At 48.4% G+C, this 18992-nt stretch overlaps 1 protein-coding gene and 1 pseudogene across 1 annotated transcript; both read right to left on the bottom strand.

The window, feature by feature from the left end:
* Positions 1–10021: 10021 nt before the first annotated feature.
* Positions 10022–13798, bottom strand: Rpl11 (ribosomal protein L11). The gene is made up of 6 exons (XM_041652483.1): positions 13756–13798; positions 12886–13036; positions 11990–12096; positions 11518–11649; positions 10355–10465; positions 10022–10088 (listed from the first exon to the last, which is right to left on the bottom strand). The coding sequence occupies exons 1-6, from the start codon at positions 13759–13761 to the stop codon at positions 10059–10061; spliced, it is 537 nt and encodes a 178-aa protein (XP_041508417.1). The 5' UTR covers positions 13762–13798; the 3' UTR covers positions 10022–10058.
* An 865-nt stretch (positions 13799–14663) lies between these two features.
* On the bottom strand, positions 14664–17087 carry LOC121448627 (annotated as a pseudogene).
* Positions 17088–18992: the final 1905 nt, after the last annotated feature.

Here is an 18992-nt window from a genome sequence, read left to right as displayed (position 1 = left end):
ATATTACTACTGGCCATTACAGTGACCTCTATAGGTGACAATCACAGTGACTACCACAGCTAACCATCACAATGACCACCACAGTTAACCATCAAGTGGCCAGTATGGCTGACCATCATAGTGACCGTTACCGCTGACCATAATAGTGACTACAGCTAACCACAACCACTGACGATTACAGTGAGCACTATGACTGGCCATCACAGTGAATACCACAACTACCTGACCACTACAGTGATTTCCATGATTGCCAATCAAGTGAACACTACTACTGACCATAGAAGTGACCACTATGGTCATCACACCGAACTCTATGACTGACCACCACAATGATGAACATGATGACCACTATGGCTAACAATCACAGTGTACATTACAACTGACCACATCAGTTTCCATCAAAGTGGCCAGTGTGAGCGCCCATTAAGGTGAACACTACAACTGACGGCATCAATGACCGTCATAGCGATCACTACGACTGACCACCACGATGACCACATACATACAGACACACACACACACATATGTAGTAAGGGGATTTATTAGAATGGCTTTCAGGCTTTGGTTCTGCTAGCACAATGACTGTCTACTGACAGAAGGTCCACGAATCCAGTAGTTGTTCAGTCCAAGAGGCTGACTGTCTCAGCTGGTCTCCACCCTATCTATGATGGAATCCCCCAGAATTAGGCTCTGATGCCAGTGAAGGAATGGACTTGCTAGTGAGAATAAGCAGGCAAAGAGAGAGCTTCCATAGACCAAGCTGGCCTCAAACTCACAGAGATCCTCCTGCCTCTGCCTCCCAAGTGTTGGGATAAAAATCATGTGCCACTAGTGCCTGGCCCCACGTCCTTTATATAGGCTGCCACCGAGAGGTGTGGCCCGGATTAAAGGTGGATCACACTATAGCTTCCATGATGAGATTTTTTTCCTCTATTTTTTTCTTTTTTCTCTTAAATTTTATTGGGGGTGGCTGCAAGGGCAGAGGGTGGATATGCAGGGATGGGAAACAAATGGGATTGAGATGTGAAAGACACGAAGAATAAACAAAAAGAAAGTTCATATCTGCATTAAAGTGAAGTCCAGGACAGCCAGCGCTGTCACACAAAGAAGAAAGAACGTCCTCCATGTTATGCCCGGCCCTCTGAGTTTTAGCTAATTCCAGATATGGTCAGGCTGACAACCAAGAATATCTACCGCATCTTCTAAAACTCTAAAATCATTTAAAAAGGGGGCCAGTAGGATGGCTCAGTGGGTAAAGGTGCTTGTTGCCAGGCCTGATGACCCGAGCTTAGTCTCTGGAACCTACATGGAGCAAGCAAGAGCTGACTCCAGCAGACTGTCCACACGCTTTCTATGGCCCATGCATGTGCACACATGCACACAAAATAAAAAATAATACAAAAACATATCCTAGCCGGGCGGTGGTGGCGCACGCCTTTAATCCCAGCACTCGGGAGGCAGAGGCAGGCGGATCTCTGTGAGTTCGAGACCAGCCTGGTCTACAAGAGCTAGTTCCAGGACAGGCTCCAAAACCACAGAGAAACCCTGTCTCGAAAAACCAAAAAAAAAAAAAAAAAAAAAAAAAAAAAAAACCACATATCCTACGCCAGTCTACAAATGGGCCTCCTCCCTCTGGATGCCCGGGGGTAGACGCAGCCTCTTGCACGGTAGGCACGTATTCTATTGCGGAGCCTCTCTGATCAGTCCACATACCCATCTTTCATGCCATTTATCTATGCTTGACACTGCATTTTTAATCACTTTTTTTTGTTGGGAGGAGATATGGATGCATTATGACTCATGTGTGGTCAGACAACTTGCAGGAGTCAGGTCTCTCCTTCTACCATGTGGGTCCCAGGGACTTACGTACCTTGAGTCATCAGGCTAATTGGCAAATGCCATTCACCAACCTAACCACCTCACTGGTCTCTCAGGAATGACGTCAACTCCTGTTTGTCTCCACTACCCTCACCTGCAGCCGAGTTCACAGAAAGGTATTTCAGAGTATCTCAGCAAAATTATTATTATTTTCTTTATGTTTTTCATGAAAGGGTTTCTCTGTGTAGTGGGCTGTCCTAGAACCCACTCTGCAGCCCAGGCTGGCCTCAAACTCAGAGATCCACCTGCCTCTGCCTCCCAAATGCTGGGATTAAAGGTGTGCGCCACCACCGTGCAGCTTGTGTCTCTTCTCGATGCTGCTTGTCAAGCTGCCTCAGTTCAGGCCCCATCATCCCATCAGCCCACTGGAACAGGATGTCCCTGTTGTTCTGCTCAGCCAAATCTACTGTTCCCTGAGCCCTCTGCTTGACTGAACTCTGTGTGTGTGTTTTGAGAATTCTATGTAGCACTGGCTATCCTGAAACTCACTACGTAGACCAGGCTGGCCTTGAGTCACAGAGATCCACAAATCACTGACTCCACGTGTTGGGATTAAAGGGGTGAGCCGCCGTGCCTGGCTTCTTTATCTCTTTATCTTTCTGAAACAGGAACTCACTTTGCAGCCCAGGCTAGCCTGAATTCAAGGCAATCCTCCTGCTGCAGCCTCCTGAGTACTGGGATTACAGATGTGGAGCTACCACACCTGGTTTAAACTGAAGTTTGCTTTTTAAACTTTTATCTTTTAGTGTGTGTGTGTGTGCACTTGTGTGAGTTTATACACTCCACATGCATACAGGATCCTGATGAACGAAAGAGAGCATTAGATACTCTGGAACTAGAGTTACAGACAGCTGTGAGAGCCACGTAGGAGCTAGGACTCCAACCCAGGTTGTCTGGGAAATTAGCCAGTTGTCTTAGGCTGAACTTTTTTGTTTGCTTGTTTGTTTGTTTGTTTTTCAAGACAGGGTTTCTCAGTAGCTATGGAGCTAGTCCTTGGAACTCGCTCTGTAGACCAGGCTGGCCTCGAATTCACAGAGATCTGCCTGCCTCTGCCTCCCAAGTGCTGGGATTAAAGGCATGCACTACCAACACCTGGTTAGGCTAAGCTTTTTAAACACAAAGTTGACAGATAATAGCCATCATGGTCACTCAAGTTTGGAGGGACCTCATGTACTAATTACATTATTTTCACTTTTTACAATAACCAAGTCAGGTAGGGGTATTTACTCCTGTCTACCAAAGATAGGATATTCAGAAAAATGAAAAAAAGTTCACCAAGATGCCAATGTCATTAGGAGCCAGAACCAGGTTTCTGTCCCAGATTGCTCAGACTCTGTGGCTTGTATCCTGCCACTTTTGTGGGCTGGCCTTCCACCTTCCAGGCTGGCTGTTTCCTCAAGCATATGGCTTGTGAATTGGGCCACATGTTCCCTCATGCCCACCCCTTTCTCAGTTCCAGAGGCATCCTCCTCCTTCCTTCCTTTTCTTTACTTTGCTTACTGAGATGGGCTCTCTTGTCCTCCTGCTCCTCGTCTCTACCTCCTCGTTCTGGAGATGCACGTGTGTTCCACCTGAGTGTTTGAGGTGGGGTGTGCAGATCAGTGTGGGTGTCAGAGGTGTGGGATTCCCTGGAGCGGTGTGACACTGGATGTGGGCTTTGGGAACCGAGCTCAGGTGTTTTGTGAAAGCGCTGTGTCCTTAACTGCTGAGCCATCTTGTCTACCTGAAATGACTTCCCAAGTCTTCTCTGCCTGACTCAGACAACGCTGAATTTAAATCAGACGAGTCTTTCATCTCACCCACGCCCTCCCAGGACTTCAGAACCTAAGGAAACCCTGGGTGTGTCACCCATCACAGCCTGTCATGCTGAGGTGAGTAGTATTAGTGTCACAAATATTTCTGTGTGTTCATGTTTTGGTACACATGCCTGGGTGTGGGGTGGGGGCAGATGTTGATATCATGTGTCTTCCTTAATTGCTTTCCACTTTTTTGTTTTTCTTTTTCTTTTTTTTTAAAAAATATTTATTTATTTATTTATTTATTATGTATACAACATTCTGCCTCGATGTATGCCCGCACGCCAGAGCAGGGCGCCAGATCTCAGTACAGATGGTTGTGAGCCACCATGTGGTTGCTGGGAATTGAACTCAGGACCTCTGGAAGAGCAGCCAGTGCTCTTAACCTCTGAGCCATCTCTCCAGCCCCCCACTTTTTTGTTTTTCAAGACAAGATTTCTCTGTAGCTTTGGAGCCTGTCCCAGAACTCGCTCTGTAGACCAGGCTGGCCTCAAATTCAGAGATCCGCCTGCCTCTGCCTCCGAGTGCTGGGATTGAAAGCGTGCACCACCACAGCCTGGCTTTTTTTAAAAAAGTTTTAAATTTTATATATGTTTTACCTGATGTGTATCTGTGTACCATATGCATGCAATGTCCTCAGAGGCCAGATGAGGGGGCCATATCCTCTGGAATGGGAGTTGCAGATGGTTGTTAGCCACCGTATAGATGCTGGGAACTGAACCCGGGTTCTCGAGTTGAGCAAGTGCTTTTTTAAAAAATATTTTTCTAAAAATTTTATTTTTCTAAAAAAATATTTATTATGTGTACAACATTCTGTCTGTGTATATATCTGCAGGCCAGAAGAGGGCACCAGACCTCATTACAGATGGTTGTGAGCCACCATGTGGTTGCTGGGAATTGAACTCAGGACCTCTGGAAGAGCAGGCAATGCTCTTAACCACTGAGCCATCTCTCCAGCCCTGCAGCAAGTGCTTTTAACTGCTGAGCCAGCTCTCCATCCTCTCCACCTATTTTTTCTCTCTCTTTTTTTTTTTGGAAGCTAGATCTCTTCTTGACCTGTAGCTCATCAATTAGCTGGGCTGGCTGGCAAGTTAGCTCCAGGATTACAGGTGCACACTGCTGTGTCCAAAGCCTCCAAGGGCGTCTACACTCATTCACATAACCACTCACGCATGTAACTTAAATGCTGTGGGATAATTCTTCTGTACGCTGTGAATATGGATTATTCTCATTGGTTGATAATAAAGCTGATTTGGCTGATAGCTTGGCAGAATAAGGCTAAGTGGAAAAGCCAAACAGAAAATACAGGGAGAAGGGCAGAGTCAAGAGGAAGACACCAGAGGACAGGTAAAGCCATGTGGTAACATGGGTTAAATTGTAAGAGCTAGCTAATAATAAGCCCGAGCTACAGGTCAAACATTTTACAATTAATATTAAGCTTCTGTGCAATTATTTGGGGCGAGGTGGTGGGGACCAAAGTAGATTTCAGTGGGTTTGAGACCAGCATGGTTTTCACAGCTAGTTCCAGGACAGCTAAGGCCATACAAAGAAACCCTGTCTCAGACAACCAGAAAAAAAAAAAAAATCCCAATCACTATCAGATAGTGTGCTTGCCCTGGAAGAACAATCAGACCATTCTGGGCACTTTACCTCACATCCACACACAAATTCCTGTATGTTCACCCTGAAGTTAGCAATCACCACGCAGCAACACTGGAAGCAGAGCAGGTCACAGCTAGTGACCTCCCTACAGGAAACAAGTCTATGGTACCTGTAAGGGCCATGCTTGGTTTTCACTCACATGCCAGGAGCTGCAGATGCTTAAGCTACAAGTCTATGCGTGCAGGACCCATCTCATGTAGCATTTGAGCAGAGTTAAGAAAAGAAAAAAGCCCCTGCAAAAAAACAAACACCACTGTATTCCTAGGAAGGGGTGGGGTGGCTCACAGCTGTAACATCTGACAATGCAGAATCATTTCGAGTTCCAGGCCAGCCTACACCATATAGAGCATAGTGAAATTGTCTAAAATAGGAAAGCAGCACCTTTTGTTTTGTGGAGACAGGGTTTCTCTGTGTAGCTTTGAAGCCTGTCCTGGAAGTCTTTCTGTAGACCAGGCTGGCCTCAATTCAGAGATCTGCCTGTTTCTGCCTCGCAAGTGCTGGGATTAAAGGTGTGCTTCTAACAACCGCCCAGCTAAAAAAGCAGCACTTTTGATGGTGGTTACCATCGTTTTCAAACTTTTAGTTATGCTAGCAAAGCAAGGAAAACAGGGAGATTTGACTTCCTCCATGGTTAAGCTGCTGAATGCCTGTAGCTTCCCAGCTTCTTTCAGGCTCCTACTGATTTTATCAAGTACAACAGTTATAAAGACTGATACAAATGTATCTTTTACACTTAAATCTTCAAGAGCCAAGTTGAGTCCTGCTGGTGCCTCAGGCACCCTGGGTTGATTCCCCTCTGACAACCACTCTATGGTTTCCATAACAAGTGCTCTCCAAGTAGCTCTGTACCCCCAGGCACTACAAGGTCTCCAGTGGCTGGCAGCCTAAAACTGTTTGTGGGTGATTTTGGAGCCCTTAACTCTTTAGGACTCAGGCTCCTTTGGCACCCACTGTTACCTGGAGCACCTCAGCACTAGGCTGCAGTAAGTCAGGATGAGCCCATGGTTACAGAAAAAAGTCAGACCATCTATAGAGGTCAGAGAGGCTCCTCTGCAGCCCTCCCTAGCAGAAGCAGAGTCAGAGACATAAAAACTCCCCTGCTTGTTTTCTTCCCATTGCACCACGCACCTAATGGCTGAGATCTCCAAGAACAGGCCTGCTGGCATTTCTCCCCAAAATAAGTGGAGGCAATACTCCACAGCCACTCCAAGGGAAAAGCACACGGCTCCTCATTCTCTCAACTATGCTTAAAAACAAACCCAAAATACCGTGTCATCAAAAATGCCAGAGAGTAGCAGCTGTGTGTAACCCCAAAGCTCAGGGGGAGAGACACCATCTGGCCTACACAACATTATTTGTCTCAAAAAAGCAGAAAAAGCCTAGGACAGCAGCTGTATTTTTAGTATCGTCACTGGGGAAGGAGACTGTATTGTCCCTTAGTACTGTATTCTAGTCTAAAACCAATCTAAGTACAAAGAACCATTTTTTTAACAGTGTAAGCCAGTATTTCCATGTAGACTAAAATTTATCAACCTTTTCAGAAATACCTGGACAGGGTTGGCAATGGTGGGTAAAGGTGCTTGTACAGCAAGCCTGACTTGAATTCTGCCCTTGGAACCCTCTTAAAAGTTGAGTAGACCCCAGTTTCCCCAACTGCCAGATGTGGTATGGCGTGTTCTTCCCCTACCCCTGCCTTGAAGTCAACGATTCTCTAGACAGCTCTTGCCCTTTGGTCTTCCTCCTGGATAAACACCAATTGCATAAACACTCTCTGGTTTCCCTGCTTCTGAAGCAGCCAGGGCCCAAAGGCAGGTTGGCTGTACTTCCTGTGTCCGCATCCTAGCCTCAACTATCCCACTTTTCTCCTTGTTATAAGGACTCCATTTTTCAGTATTGCTAGTATACCCATTACACACCACCTGGTCCCCCCCCCCAACTCTGCAATCTATAGGATACGTGGGATTATCCTTCATGGCAGTGTGCTTGACATAAAAAATTTTGGAAATTCAGCAAACTGCTGATTACACACAAATCAGTCCTAGAGCTGAGAATGCAGCTCAGCTGCAAAGCATTGGTCTAGCATGCTCAAGACCCTGCAGGACTGTAACTCTCAGCAAAGGAGCCCCACATGTCTGGGCCTGCTGCGGGGACAGATGCTCACTGTCTTAACCCAAAGATGGACAGGGCTCAACTAGAAAGTTTTGTAATTTAGTGTGGGAGAAAATAACCACACAAGAAAGCCAAGAAACCAAGTTTAAGAGCCAAGCATGTGAAGCCCCAACCTCCCCACCTCCTCCTGGCATCAGGATGTGGGCAGTCCATACTTCAGTCCACAGACAAACCACTTTGCAGGTCTGAAGGGAAACAGTTGTCAACTCCCAGGCGATCCTGTCTACCCACTCGCTGCCCAGCCATGGCTGCTGCACACTGGTTAGGGGACTATTTCTATTGCTCCACGACCTCAATATGGCACTGCTAGTTAAGAGCCAGGACTAAAACAGTTTAACCTCTTAGCTACACGGCTTCCACTGAGCCAGAATCCCAGCTCTATAATTTCAGTAAAGCCAATGCAAGGCTGGAGATAGCACAGCAGTTAGGAACACTTCTGCCAAAGATCTGGGATCAATTCCCAGCTCCTGTAAAACAATACCTGTTTTCTGCAAAAATATAACTAAAAAATAACAAATGTAGCCAGGTATGGTGGCACACACCTTTAATTCCAGCACTCAAAGGTAGTTTGAGGCCAGTCAGGGCTACACAGTCAACTTCGAAAAACAAAGACAAATGTAAACCCAGCTCAACCGTACGCAGTATGTCAGGACCCAACACAGGGCAGTACACTCACATTGTTAAAACCAAGTTAATACATTGAATACAGATCTAAAACTACAGCACACACAAACCTGAACATAGAAGAGCATGGGTAAAGCCTAACAGACTTGTAGAAGCGGCACAGTAAAAACTGTCACTCGTCACACGAGATGGTGCCTGCACTAGGGAGTCAAAGTCAGACCCACTTCAACTGTCCATCTATAGTGAGATCCAGCCAGCCAAGGGCTACAGAGTGACACCCTCTAAAACCAAAAACAAACCCGTCATTCTATATACCAATCCTCCCTTCAATACAAACATCAAGGGAAAGAAAGACACTGAGCAAAAGGTAGCAGGGCCCTAACTTCCTTGCTTCTAGAATATTTTAAAGTTACTGTGTGCCACCTCTACAACACAGGCTCCTATGACAGTTCATCCCAAGCTAGTGGTTTCCAAGGGTAGCTGTGAGGCTGCAGATGTGGCTTGGCCGGCAGAATGCTTGCCTGGTATACACAAAGTTCTGGCACTGAAAACTGGATGTGGTGCACTTAAATCCCAGCACCAAGGAGGTGGAGGTCCTACTCAGTCACACTGCAAGTTCCAAGCCACTCTGGTTAACGGGAGACCACAGCCAGGAGGACTTCACTATCTCAAAACACAAGCTTTCTATGGGCTCATAAATCATCAATCACACTTGCTCACCCAAGAGGATTGAGTTAAAAAGAGCACTTGCTATTTTTGCAGAGAACTGGGGTTCGACTCCCAGCACCTCACAACATTAACTGCAACTCTTGTTTGTCTCAGATACCACATGCCCTATTCTGCCCTCAACTGGCACCAAGCATACACGTGGTACAGACCTACATGTAAACAAAACACCCATGCAACTTAAAAAAAAAATTAAAGAAATCTAAAGCTAGGCATGGTTGGCACACAACTTTAATCCCATCACTCAGGAGGCAGCTTGGTCAATACGGCAAGTTCCAGGACAGGCTCCAAGGCTACACAGAGAAACCCTTTGGGGGGGGGGGGGGGGTTAAGAATAGGGTATGGTGGAGGATCACTGAGTTTTTTGTCCACTTGGCTTTTTATGTGAATATTATGGGTATTGAACTTGGGCCCTCCACCCACTGTCCCTGTCCACCAACAGCCTCTGATCAGGGGGGAAGAATAAAACAAAACCTTATTCCGTTTTTCCAGACAGGGTTTCACTGAGGTTTTGGAGCCTGTCCTGGAACTAGCTCTTGTAGAGCTGTCTGGCCTTGAACTCAGAGATCCGCCTGCCTCTGCCTCCTGAGTGCTGGGATTAGAGGTGTGCGCCACCACTGCCCAGGGGTTACTGATGTCTTTACCCCAAATGCCAGCCAACTTTTCAAGTTCCACACACAACACAAATTCTTTTTTTTTGTACTTACGTGCCTAGCAGTGTCCCAAGGATTGCTGCTTCTGTGGAGGAGGAAACAATGCTAATAAAGGACTAGGAAATCAACTCAGACAATTGGCCCATGAGACTTTCCTCCACAGATGCCCAACCTTCTCATTTTAATAGCAACTTAATTCTGAATTCAAAATTTAGTTTTCAGCACCACACCAGAAGCTTAAGTCACCAACAAGGGACACTCACTGGGACATGAGGCGCTGTCCTTTAATTACAACTAAATCTAAACCCCACCCCCCACATACCTCTCAAAACCCATCTAACCCGGGTCACAGCCCACCCACAGGACACACAAGCACAACGGTCGGCTGTGAGCCTCAGGGAAACACTGGAGTCCAGGACGCCAACAGCAATTCTCCTTGAGGCTTAAGCGCTTGAGATCCCAGGATTTGAATGTGGTCAGACTCCTTTCACAAACACACAATAGTAACATGCATTTCTGAGAAAAATTTTATTGGCCTTTTGGATAAAATTTATTTGCCAGGAAGGATGATCCCATCGTACTGAAAAAGAAGAGATTGTATTTTTCAGAACAGGAGGCAACAGCAAGAACGGCAGCATAGACTAACGTTTGAAAATCCTGATTCTGGCTACCTATACTCAGACCTGGACCTTCCTTTTAACCACCAACCCTGGGAATCATTTAACAAACCGCCCAATATTCTATCTTTAAAACAAGCTACCCACCAAACAGCACTGTATTTCATAGCCTTCAATCCCAGTAACAGTCACCACCACCACCAGTTCACTTGAGATAAATCAGCTTTACCTTCTGCTGGAACCAGCGCATGGCTTCCTCTTTGCTGATTCTGTGTTTGGCCCCAATGCAGCCTGTCCTGCGCTTCTTGTCTGCGATGCTGAAACCTGGCCTGCCCAGCACCTGTGCCAGAACAACCAACAGTCACCTAGCCAGTTTAGGGTCAACTGAAGATGGACAAGACACACATACTAGAGACCCATCTTCGAGGTGTCTAAAAACTTACTGGACCTGGACACCCCTGAGTCGGCAGAACCGCCCTTAGCTTCCGGACATTACACTACACATGTATGCTCGGCAGGCTGGAACCTTCACCCCTTTCTCCTTCCCCACCCCTTGCCAAACGTGTTGAGGATACACAACTGCTTCCCACCTTGTAAACTCCAGTCTCTAGGAGGCTATGATTGCCCTGCCCTCCACAGGCACCCACATGTATACAGGTAGAAACATCCATACACATAAAAATAAATTTTGATGTGTTGGTGTGGGTCAGGACAATAAACCCAGCTGTGTGCCAGTAGATCCCAGAATCTTAACACACAGGCGATTTAGATGGAGCTCAGGACCTGCTTGGGCTACAAACCAAGGACTTTGCCTTAAAACAAAACCTGTAACATGTACAATGAGGAAGCATTTAAGTTCTACAAAGCACAGAAAAACACATATTCACCCCCTTTGCTCAGAACACTCCCCAAAGCTCTGCTGCTCTAACCTCTTGAGTTCTCACCTTCACGGATGTCTAGGTGTCTAAGTTTTAGGTGCCAGGGTCTCTCACTTTCACTTCTGCCTCTTTACTCTTATGAAAGAAAAACTCTGTGGCAGCAAAGCCATCGCCACATGAAAACCCCTACCTGAGCCCACACTTATTTCTATGCCTTCTGCATGGAATTCATAAGCCTTAGGGGAAGACTGGAGAAGACAGGGCCGCCACAGTCCAGCCAGACGCAGCACAGTCCCACGGCCCAGAAAGCTTCACAATGGCAGGGACCAGGCTGTGTTGTGTGGTGCTGAACTTCTACACTTGCCCCCCCAAAAAAAGCCCTTCCTCACAAGAGGGACATACGCGCAGACAAGACACAAGGCACAGCAACATCCCAACAGCAAGAGTACCGTGACCAACAGAGAGGAGCAGTAGCCCCCCGCCAGGCAGCTAGGGAAAGGGTAAGGAGCCATACCACATAGAAGTCCAGGCCGTAGATACCAATGCTTGGGTCATATTTGATGCCCAGGTCAATGTGTTCTTGAATCCCAAAGCCGAAGTTCCCAGTATCTGAGAAGTTATTTTTCCGCAACTCATACTCCCGCACCTGAGGAGAAAACGCAGCAATCGTGCTATTCACCACATTCAAGAGCCACGCCAATACACGCTCCAATGAACACCCAGAAGGGCCAGAGCCAAACCAAGTCTATGCAACCTGGCCAGGAGACCAGGCCATCCCCTCCCCTAAACAAAACCCACCTCCCACCTACAGATTCCATCAAATGATCCCAAATTCCAAAGGGCAGGGAAAAAAAAAAAAAAAACCCAAGCAAAGAACAGGAACCCAAAGAACACACGGGCATCTTTAAAACATCAACCAAAGTGCAGCTCAGCACTGCTGCGTGTGAGCCCATCTTTGCAGCCGTCTACACACAGACCAGCCTCACCTTCAGGCCTTTCTCCAGAATCTCTTCTGCCTTGGCTCCACGGACAGTACAATGAACAGCAATCTTTTCATTTCTCCTGATACCGAAGGACCTCACGGTGTACCTAGCTGCAGGCAGAGGCAAAGAGTCAGGTAATGTCATACCCCCATGGCATGCGCTGCTACCCCAAACACAGCTCCATGACCGGAGCATCTACTCACATTCTAAGTGGTATTCTAATGTGTTAGTTAACCTGTCTCTAACTCAGGGAACAGACCTTCCAGCTCTAATCTACTCAGCCACACTTCAGGACTAAGAGCCTGAAATACCATTCAAGTCTCGAGAGCTAGCCAGAGAACTATTATGCTCACTGAGAATTTCGAATGCAGTTCAGCCTAGCCTTTACCTGGCAGCAATCCTCCTGCTTCAGCCTGGGTAATGGGATTACTGGTGCAGGCTGCCACTCCCAGCTGCTCAAAAAACATGGCACCAATGTGCAGGAACCTGGGTTCAATCCCCAGGACAGAGCACAGAAGTGACAACCAGGTGACAGTCCCAAGAACACACCTTGATAAAAGCTGTGTTTTCTAACAGCTTTCTGCACTCCGTCACCACTGTACAGATGTTCTGAGGTCAGCTCGCCCAAGCTCACTGTCTGCACAGTACCTAACCCCACATGACGGTTCACCCAAGCCCCACATGCAACAGAACCCGCTCCTCTCACGCCACAATACAGGGACTCACAGCTGATGTAGAGAGCCTATTACAGCCAGAGGCGAGCAGCACAGCCAGGTACCCGCCAGCCGGCCGAATACCACAGCCCTACTCTAGCTGGTATTCCTTCAAAGCTTGAGCTGGTGTTCTGGTTAGCCGAACCATGGGCAGCCCTCCCCGGCCAGCCTGCCACCACCACTCACCTTTGGAAAAGACAGGTGTCTGGCCTGTGAGCTGCTCCAACACCTTGGCTGCCCGGGTCAGTCTGTCCCCGCTCTCCCCAACACAGATATTGAGGCAGAGCTTGCGGATGCGAAGTTCCCGCATGGGGTTCTCCTTTTCACCCTGATCTTGCTGCGAGCGAGAAAAGTGACACGGCCGTCAGCATCCTCACGGCCGTCTGAGCCGAGAGGCCAGGGTCCTCGCCACGGGCGCATCTTATTTTTTCCCATCGTCCCAAGTCCTACGAATGCCCTCAGAAAAGTCCCAGCAGATCTGCTTAGGAAGCAGGAAGGGGGGGGGTCAATTCGGAAGTAAGTCTCTTCCTCCACGGGCGGGCCGCACGGATACACAGAGCAAGCCTGAACCTGACGGGGGCCCGCGTGTAGGGTAACGGAGACAACGGCTTATCAAAGGCCAACCAGACAAGAGACGAATGCAATGCAACCCTAAAAACCCGACGGGACGCACGCGCCTGGGCGACTTCCCCTCCCCCTTCCGAAGCTGTCCCCGGCCCCGGGTACAGGAACCCGCAGAAGCTCCCCAGCACCAAACGGCTTCCAGGGCCCCGGACTGAGAACCGACACAGAGCTCGGCAGGCTCCGCTCGCACTCACTGCTGCCCCATGACCCTCGGGGCCCGCGGGGCCGCGGACCTGGATCCCTTCCTAGACCGGGAGGCGATGTGACGGGCGAGCCCTGCACCCGCGGCCCGCACAGCCCTGCCGGTCTCAGTGCCAGCAGCATCGCGGGCTCCGACCTCCTTCGCGCACCGGCCAGAGCGCCCTCGTGGGCCCCGCCGGCCTCGGATGGAGGTGGATGAAAAGGACACAAAGCAAGCTCTCGCATACTCACCGACATGATGGAGAACAGGAAGAGAGAGTAGGACTTCCGGCCCCGTGGCCTTATGGGTTAGGAGGCGGGCTTTTTAGCTGGGCTAGGAAACGAGATGGGAGTGAGGAAGAGCGACATGACTGTCACGGCGCAGCGCTTCCTAGTGGACAGTCCTGGGAACTGCAGTCATCTCCGGAGCAGTATCAGGTCTTGGATTGTCTAACGCTTTTGAAAACCAGGTAGACTTATTCATCCTACCTAGAGTCCGTGACTCCGTGAACAGTCTCAGGACCTGGTGGTTCTTGAGTGATGACACCGCCCAAGGTTCATTAAAGCAGCTGTGCACTGGACTAGCGAGAAGGTCCTTCTTGCAGAGGACCTTGGTTTGGTTCCCAGCATGCACAGAGCATCTCAAAACCGGCTGTACCTCCAGTTCCAGGACAGACCCCTTTCTGGCATCTACAGGTCACAGTCATGCAAGCGGAGCACACATATGTAGGTGGGCAAAACACCCATATAAGTAAAATAAGCAAAATTAAAAAAAAAATAGACAGATTATAGTCAACTTATTCATTTATTTGTATGGAACATTTTATTTCTCCATGAAAGACTCAGAGGTTAGGTCGTGGGAAACGACTTTAAACCGAGAACTGTACATTTTCTTCCCACATATTCTGCTTGGAAATAAGAAATGACATTGTAATCCATTTCACTACAAGTAAAATATTACAAAATATTTACAGGAAAATATTAAATAACTCAAACACAAAAGTCAAGATGAAATAAACCTTTCCCCCCAGAAACCTCTACTCCAGTGCCCATAGCGGAGAAACCCAGAGTCTACAAATAACTAAGAACTCTCTGATGTAATCCCCAAAATGGAGAGGGGAAGAAAGGGGCTGAAATGGTGGCGTCCTAGGGAACGTGTTTCAGTAGCAGAGCTTCCCGTCCCGGTCTATTGTAGAGAAACGCCCTGTGCAGGGAGGGAACCCCAGCAAGGCAAGTGACAGGAGGCCCGGGACTGAAGTTTGGAAACCTCGACGGTGGACACTGCCTCTTATGAACGCTTCAAAAACATCGTCCTTAGCTTGTACTGGGACAGGAACAGAAAGACCAGATCTGGGGGCTGTTTTGGCAACAGGCACAGCGGAATCACCCTCTGACCTCCTTTTGGGGGACAGCAGTGGCCCCCTTATCCTCCCGGTGCACTCTCAGTGCAGTGGGCACAAAACCGTTGACCTCTGCCTTGGAATTGGTGATGTTGGGCTTGGCGCTGATGGTCACTGTGGCTTTCTTCTCGATGGTGACTGCACTTGCTTAAGTCGAGTCGCTAAATGAGGCTGGGTGGGACACTCAACACCCCCAGGTTGGGCAAGGGAGCTGGCTGGAAAAGCCCGGGGGGTGGGGGACAGGTTCGAGAGGAAGCACCCAGGGTGGGCGCATCATGCCTGGAAGAGGAGGAGGGATACCTGGAGGTGCAGGAGGAGGTAGCCTTGGTGGAGGTCCTCGAGAAGGGGAGCAGGGGGAAGACCTGGAGATGAACATGGGGGAGAGCCAGGAGGTCGGTCTGGTGCTGGCCCTGGAGCTAAAAGTCGTGGTAAAGGTCCTTGAATTCCAGATATTCCAGGTGGAATGGAGGAGCCCCTTGATGTGGCCCAGGAGGCCATAAGGGTGGGGCAGGCATTTGTCCAAGAGGCAGTGGTCCTGGCATGGGAGGGGCTTGTATCTGGGGAGGAGCCTGCTGTGAAGGGGCAGCAGATGTGCCATCCCAGTGGGAATCCTTTTCTTTTTTTATTTTTTTTATTTTTTTATTTTTATTTTTTTTTTTGGTTTTTCGAGACAGGGTTTCTCTGTAGCTTTGGAGCCTGTCCTGGAACTCGCTCTGTAGACCAGGCTGGTCTCGAACTCACAGAGATCCGCCTGCCTCTGCCTCCCGAGTGCTGGGATTAAAGGCGTGCGCCACCATCGCCCGGCGGGAATCCTTTTCATGAGGCTTCTGCGGTTGCTTTCCCGCCTCAGAATCCTCAGAGTCGTCACCATCCTCGGGAAAACTCCACTTCCGGTTCTTCCTCAGGGGTTTCCTGACCTGCCATCCGAAGCATCGCATCACGACTTGAAGAGGAGTCAGTTCCTTCATGGTCTTCCCTGATTTTCCAGGCACACCAAACACTCAGACCTGACTTCTGCTCCTCAGGGTGGTCTCGCTCGCTGACATCACGGTGCCCAAACGCATCCCCCTCACTCTCGGCAGCAGGTCTGTGGTGTCACTGTCATCAGTACTGTCGTCATGCTTATCCTGATCCATGTCCTCAGGATCGCCGTTGTCTTCTCTGTTACGGGTTGCGTCATCGTCATGACCTTGCTGAGCAAGTTTGGACTATACAACGCGTCTTCATCTCATCTGCGAGGGCGAAGATCTAGAGCAAAACCCACTTTACGGCCATACATCTGCAGAACTTGAGGAGGAGGTGGGCCAGGTGGAGGGTCCGGTGCTTTTCTGCCAGAGGGCAAACGTGGGGATACCATGTTTGAGAAGCAGAAGGATACAAACTGTCTGAGATGGAGGCCCATATGCCAAGGTTTTCTTAAGGATGGAGGGTGGCTGGGCACCACGAAGTGGAATGTGCTGATCAAGATGTTGAAAGGAGCATGCGCGGCTCAGTCGAGCCTCTTCTGTGCATATTCTACTTCTAGCTTTCTCAATTCTTTGTAAATATCTGGATTTCTTGCCAGGCGGTGGTGGCGCACGCCTTTAATCCCAGCACTCGGGAGGCAGAGGCAGGCGGATCTCTGTGAGTTCAAGGCCAGCCTGGTCTATAAGAGCTAGTGCCAGGACAGGCTCCAAAGTTACAGAGAAACCCTGTCTCGAAAAAAAAAAATTCTGGACTTCTTTTTCATAAATAAGTAGTAGAATTCGTTCAAAGGTTTCCCGCAGCTTTTAATGCTTGTCTTTCAGTACTTCCTCATTTAACTGTGGCTGTTGCCTTGGGTTAAACTCCATTCCAGGGGGCTGGAGAGATGACTCCGTGGTTAAGAGCACTGACTGCTCTTCCAAAGGACCTGGGTTCAATTCCCAGCATCCACATGGCAGCTCCCAACTGTCTGAAGATCTAGTTGCAGGGGATCTGACACCTTCACACCAATGCACATTAAATAAACCATAAAAAATAAATAAATAAACTCCATCCCATCCAGTTTCTCCATGTCCAGACCTGTTCAGGATCTTTCATCTCCAAAACCTCAGCTCTGACCATCATGCTTGGTTCTTTTTCAATTCTCTTTTCTGGGTTTCCCTTCGAGCTTGGTCTATGGGGTTTCCCACTCTTGGTGGAGGATGTTGATCTTCGCCCCATGTTGATAATTGATATGATTTTAAAACAAAAACAAAACAACAACAACAAACAAACAAACCCCCTGATTGTGGGGCTCCTGGATCAGCGAGGCTGGGTAGCAAGCAGTCCCAGCGTACTTTCTCTGATGGGGCCTTCACCTCTGCTTCTCCTAAAGTCAATTTACAATGTAACAATGTTAACATAGACATTATACAAATCACAGTAATTAACAGTTTAAGAGCCCTGAGCTGGCTGGTGGTGGTGGCACACGCCTTTAATCCCAGTACTTTGGGGGAGGGGGCAGGCGGATCTCTGAGTTTGAGGCCAGCCTGGTCTACAGAGCAAGGTCCAGGACAGTCACAACTACACACAAAAACCCCGTCTCAAAAAATAAAATAACAAAACAAAATTAAAAAAGAGTCCAGAACTCGGGAGGCAGAGGCAGGCAGATCTCTGTGAGTTTGAGACCAGTTCTACAAGAGCTAGTTTCAGGACAGACTCCAAAGCTACAGAGAAACCCTGTCTCAAAAAACAAACAAACAAGCCAGGTGGTGGTGGCGCATGCCTTTAATCCCAGCACTTGGGGAAAAAAAAAACCCAAAAAACAAAAAACAAACAAACAGAATCCTGGATGCCTCAGATTACTTGTTCTTCTTATAGAGGACCTGGGTTTGATTCCCAGCAACCATAGGGAGGTTCACAGCTATCAGCTATCTGTATCTCCAACTCCAGTGGACCTGATGCCCTCTTCTTCCTTCTAAGGACATCAGGTACACACATGTGCAAGGACAGAGGCGCAGGAAAAGCACTCATATACATAAACTAATAAGAAATAAGTAAAATTAAAAAATAGAGTCCTGAGCTGTGAACACAGGCCGGTGTGGGTTTGTTTCAACCAGCTAGTTGCTAATTAAATGTTTTCAGCCTCAGTTTTCCCCTTGTATAAAATAGGTTCCTCTGTGTCAAAGGTTACTGTGAAAATTTAGTGAATTGTGTAAGTCGTTACTTTTATGGTTAATACAAACCTACTATCTCCAAGCCACGCCCACCCTCCAAAAGAAGGAGTAGACGTGATGGCTACAAAAGAGAGGACATGGAGAGAAGGAGGGGGAGGGGGAGATGGCTTGCAGATGCAGCTGAGACAAGAGCATCAGTTGCAGACCATGGGACCACACCCCAGGGTCACATGGACTTCTCAGTAGTTGAACGGAAGGATGAGGACCACCAGGATCCATGCGCCAGGCAGGAGATGGCCTTGAGTCAGCCAGCTCCTCTAACAGGAATGCACGGGCAAAGAAGGACACATCTGGCTTGGAAAAGAGCCAGGCGTCTCCCTTCTGCTGCCCCAATTCCCCTTTCTAACCTACACAGCAGAGGCAGAAGCCCCCAGCCTTTCCGTGTTCTACACAGACAGTGAAGAGGACTCTCCTGGGAAGCTGCGGGGATGGCCGAGAGTCAAGAGGAAAGGCTTTTCTCTGAGCCTCTGCCATTGAGTGCCGATGGCCAGATCAGAACAGGGCTGTCACTTAGACCCCGTGAATGGCACAGCAAGGTGGGGGCGCTTCTTCAAGACTTGGAATGGGGCTGGCAAAGCAGGTAAAGTTCTCGCCAGGCAAGCTCGGTGACCTGAGTTCAATCCCCAGAACCTGTGTAAAGGTGGAAGAAGAGAACCAGCCTCACAAAGTTGTCTTGTAACCATCACACACCTGACATGGCAGCATGCAACTTATACATACGTAGCTCAATGTAATTAATTAGTAATTGTTAAAGAATTTCCCACATGAGCCCTGTATTGATATCATCTCCACTCCCGCCATTTCTCCACAGCTCATCCCTCATCCCTATTTCCTTTCAAACTTGTAACCTCCTCTTCAGTTATTATTTGTGTGTGTGTAACACACTGAGTCCATCTAGTGTTGCTCATAT

This window comes from Microtus oregoni, unplaced genomic scaffold (genome assembly GCF_018167655.1).
Source record: "Microtus oregoni isolate MIOR12 unplaced genomic scaffold, Mior012 000005F_ref0000423, whole genome shotgun sequence".
Taxonomy (NCBI): Eukaryota; Metazoa; Chordata; class Mammalia; order Rodentia; family Cricetidae; genus Microtus; species Microtus oregoni.
This window is presented reverse-complemented; position numbering and strand designations above follow the sequence as displayed.

What these genes read in the sequence shown, in the direction of transcription:
- Rpl11 (XM_041652483.1), bottom strand. An exon ending in GACACCTGTCTTTTCCAAAG is followed by an intron (nt 12,097 to 12,885) that starts GTGAGTGGTGGT and finishes CTCTGCCTGCAG; the next exon opens with CTAGGTACACCGTGAGGTCC. An exon ending in TGCGCTGGTTCCAGCAGAAG is followed by an intron (nt 10,089 to 10,354) that starts GTAAAGCTGATT and finishes CTTCTTTTTCAG; the next exon opens with TACGATGGGATCATCCTTCC.